The 4,516-nt window shown below is 35.3% G+C and overlaps 1 protein-coding gene across 1 annotated transcript; it reads right to left on the bottom strand.

Moving 5' to 3' along the window:
• OR14L1 (olfactory receptor family 14 subfamily L member 1) lies at positions 1 to 3,234 on the bottom strand. The gene is made up of 2 exons (XM_074385723.1): positions 3,198 to 3,234; positions 1 to 959 (listed from the first exon to the last, which is right to left on the bottom strand). The coding sequence occupies exons 1-2, from the start codon at positions 3,232 to 3,234 to the stop codon at positions 1 to 3; spliced, it is 996 nt and encodes a 331-aa protein (XP_074241824.1).
• Between the last annotated feature and the right edge of the window lie 1,282 nt (positions 3,235 to 4,516).

Raw genomic sequence — 4,516 nt, 5'->3', positions numbered from 1 at the left:
CTAATCTAATTCTTCATCTAGGATACCACACTGCCTTCTCAGGGCTGCCTTCATGTCTCTGTTCCTCAGACTATAGATGATAGGGTTCAGGATTGGGGGCACGACTGTGTAGAACACAGACAGGAAAACAGCCAGAACCGAGGGAGAATTTGAAATTGGCTTCACATAGGCAATGCTGCCGGATATCATAAAGAGTGTTACAACCACAAGATGTGGAATGCAGGTAGAAAATGTTTTTGATCTACCCTCCCTAGAAGGAATCCTCATGATGACTGAAAAAATGTACATGTAGGAAAGAGTAATTACAGCAAAGGAGATTATCACAAGACTTGTAACAAAAACCATTACTCCAATCTCAATGGTAATTATTTTGGGATCTAAGAGGCTTAGGAGCTGTGGAATATTACAGAAAAATTGACGTATTCTATTGTGCCCACAGAATGGTAATGAGAATGTTGCCGTCACATGCATGAATCCACAGATCACCCCACTGAGCCATGACATTGCCATCATCCTTATACAGACGCCTTGGTTTATGATGACCTCATAATGTAAGGGCCGGCAGATGGCCACATAGCGGTCACAGGACATCACTGTAAGGATGGCTACCTCAGTAGTCGCCAAGTCCATGAAAAAGAAGGCTTGCAGAGCACACCCAAAGAAAGAAATGCAAGTATCATGAGTCAAGGAACTGACAATAGATTTTGGAATTGTGACAGAGATGTAACAAAAATCTAAGAAAGACAAGTTTCTCAAAAAGAAATACATTGAGGTTTGGAGGTGAACATCCAGAGTGGTAAGCATGATGATTAGGAGATTTCCTATGAGAGCTACCAGGTAAACTAAGAAGAATACAGCAGCATGTACAATCTGAATATCCCAGGAATTCGAAAATCCCATGAGGAAAAATTCAGCAACTTCAGTTTGGTTAAAATCATTTGTGGTCGATCCATTTCTTCCTGAAGAGAGAAAAATATGAATTATAGAAATATCAAATATGGCTACCCTAACTGACATTGAAATTTGTGATAATTAAGTTTACTTATATGCAGTGTGGATACTATCATTCTAAACTTAAATCTCAATTACACAGAAGAGAGTTTTATGCAAAGCATATTCTCAATAAATATGTACTAGTATGTAAGGTATATAAAAGAGGACAACCAAAATGCAAAATAAAAAGGGAGAATTAATAACCACACTGAAGCAATCAACAAAGAAAATGTGTAGTGTTAAGAAAAGAATAAAATACACATTCCTGGAAAATAAATGAATGTTAGTGTTTTTCCATCAAGTGAATATACATATTTATTTTGAAGCATTTTATTTGTTGAAGTATAGCATTGCAAGTGGTTTGTCATAGCTCTTTTCAGTTTTTATGAAAATAAAATCAAAGTCCTATTAGTAATCTGAAAAAAGTCTCCTTATGTCATAACTATTTAGTGAGATTATAGTCACAGACTTTCAAAAAAATATCAGGAGACATTTGTTAAACACCTGACATAAAAAGCACAATGGTTGACGCTTAGAGTAAATATTTCATAAGAAACAGTTCTTGAATTCAGAACTTAAACAATCAAATGGAGAATGTAGGGAAATAAAATACCAAGTGGAGTCTGGTATTACAAAGAATAGCAGGCAAGAGAAGACAAGGTGAGAAAGAGTGATAGTGTATTGTATTGAGAAAACAGACTGGTATTTGGTGTTGTTATAGAAGAGTGGTGGAGAACAGTATTTGAGCTAGAGCTTGAGAACGATTTTACTGAATTATTATTACACAGGTATTTTTTAAGAAAGCCACATAGGAAAAGGCAGAGGTACAAAAGTTTTTATAGTATAATTAGAATATGGATGTGGATTCACTAAAAAAAAAGGATTTATGACAGTCTTTTTGCTGGTCTTCAGAATTCATCTTCAATGTAGAGTTAAAAAAAAGAATATCAAATATGTATTCAAAACACCTAAAAATATTGGGCATTTTCTATAATGATCTTTCTTAGCATCTGTTACTTAGTTTTATTTTATTTTTAATTTTGCTTTGGATTGGTCAAGTCCAGTAAAATGGTGTCCTCATTCCCAGAATTCTATAGTGTTTCAAGTCAAACTCTAAAATAGATTTTCACCCTTGTCAATTGATGTAGCTGGAATTTATGTACAGTAAACTGTATTAATTTAAAGTATGCAATTCTGGGGGTTTTGGCAGTTGTATATGCCTATGAAAACACCACCAAAACCAAGGCAGGCTATTTTCATCATATCCAAAAGATTCCTTATCCTTCTTTGTGTATAATCTCTTCCTCTGCCAGTTGTCATTCTAGGCAATCACTGATTTCCTGGTCTTTCTAGGGCAAATCAAAATTTAAACCGGGAAAGAAAACCAAAATGGAGTCAACTGAGTGTCTCTCTACTGGAAAATGTGTTTCTTCTTGTTCTAGCTTTCTGACATTGATTGCCTAAATAGCTGATTGTTAAAGGGACTGGTACAACCAAATGGAATGAAAAATGCTTCTTATGACCAAGCAAAAGAACCAACCTCATCTTGAGAGTCTATTCTGACTACGGTTTACCAGAGCACCATTAATTAACGTCTCTTTTATTAAAACATAAAGGAATGATACGGTGACACTAATTAGGAAGAGAAATATTGAGGACTTTAAAATGAGAGCTATTGTGCGCACTGAGAGACATTAGAATTGACTCATTTATTGGGAATTTTTAAAACTTCAGTCAATGCAAACATGTTTAAATCTGCACAGAACATCCTTTTCATCGAACACACGCACACAGACACACACAGAACTTTCATCACTGAAAGGAAATATAGACTCATCCAATCCCACCATACATCAAGACCACACACATACACACACACACACACACACACACACACACACACACACACACTTTCAACACTGAAAGCAAATACAGACCCATGCAATTCCACTATACATCAAGACTCGTATTAGACCACTCTCTCTTTTCTTTACCTACTTTCATGGATGTGCATTGCTCACACCAAGATCCAGAACTGCTATCACCCAAACAAAAGAAATGAGAGTGTATTCTAAAATGTATGGTGCTTAATCTATAAATCAGATAAGAAGATGGTATGGAAATACATCAGTACAATCTATTAATTGAAAAATAATATAACATTATTATGGTTTTATTTTCCAAATTTATGGTATTGAACTTACTGCATGCTGTGAGCTGATTTTTGTTGATCTGGGCCATTGAGGAACTTCAGTCATTCAAAATTTAAAACTTCCATTTCTTTGAGAAGGAACCTTGGTTTATCTAAATATATCAGATAAAATTGAAAAATGCCTTAATCTCACAATGTGACTGTAGCCACTAAGTTGAGACTGCAGATACCTTTGTCTTCGCCCTGATTCAAAAATATAAACTTGATGAGTACAACATCTGGTTTCCATTTAGCTGTGATTCAATATTTGTAATGAAATAGTGATTAATAAGTGAGATCCTAATGAGAGAAACTCTTTATAATTTGGAGGTCTCTGGAGACCAGATTTCTTGTGTTTTAAATATATCTTTGGGGAGCGAGAAGCAAAGCAGAGCATTGATTAATTCACTGACTAGCAATAAGGAGAAATTTTCATTGTGTGATGTTGGATAAAGAATGGAAATTAATTGAAAAATATGATCTCCCACACACCCAGAGGCTTGATTAGATAGAGCGTTGTGCTTAGAGTTAAAGAAGAAATGATCAGTAATTACACTTGGACTATAGGTATAAACCCAACCAGAGATTCTGGAACTAGATTTTCATTCTTAGTATTTTTATCCTAATATTCTTCTCTAATAGGTATATTTGTACCCTTTTCACAGCCCTTTCTATCCTAAGTCAATTTTGTATATGAATGGCAAATTTTAAACATAAAACTAATTTAGCTGGGCATCCTGGTTCATGCTTATAATCCTAGCACTTCGGGGGGCTGAGGAAGACGCATGGCTTGAGCCCAGGAGTTTGACACCAGTCTGAGCAACATGGTAAAACCCCATCTCACTGTGCATGGTAGCATGTGCCTGTAGTCCCAGCTACTCAAGGGGTTGAGGTGGGAGATTTATTGAGCCAGGGAGGTGGAGGCTGCAGTGAGCCATAGTCAGGCCACTGCCCTCCAACCTCAACAACAGAGCAAGATCCTGTCTCAAGAAAACAAAACAAAATAAGAACAGTGAAAAATAAATCTATCACCCTCATTTTAAGACCTTTCTGTGCATTTATTTTATATTAAAAGGAAAATTTGGCGATGTGGCCTGTATGCTTGAATTCCTTGATTCTTTCTAATTATCCACCTCATCTAATTCTCTGCCATTCCTCACCGCTACATGGATTGAGTGGCCATCAAATTGTTTCTTTTGTGAAATGCTGTTCAAATATTTTCTCATTTAAAATTGAGTTTATTTTTATTAGTATGTAGGAATTATTTTCCTTATGGATGTTATTTATTAATGAAATTATAGATATTTTTAACATTTATAGTTTTATATTTCT

This window comes from Saimiri boliviensis, chromosome 14, assembly GCF_048565385.1.
Source record: "Saimiri boliviensis isolate mSaiBol1 chromosome 14, mSaiBol1.pri, whole genome shotgun sequence".
Lineage (NCBI taxonomy): Eukaryota > Metazoa > Chordata > Mammalia > Primates > Cebidae > Saimiri > Saimiri boliviensis.
This window is presented reverse-complemented; position numbering and strand designations above follow the sequence as displayed.

Coding starts and splice junctions, on each gene's coding strand:
- OR14L1 (XM_074385723.1), bottom strand. CDS start 3,234: ATGGCCCAGATCAACAAAAATCAGCTCACAGCATGCA. Junction 960..3,197: donor AAATCAGCTCACAGCATGCA/GTAAGTTCAATA, acceptor TTCTCTCTTCAG/GAAGAAATGGATCGACCACA.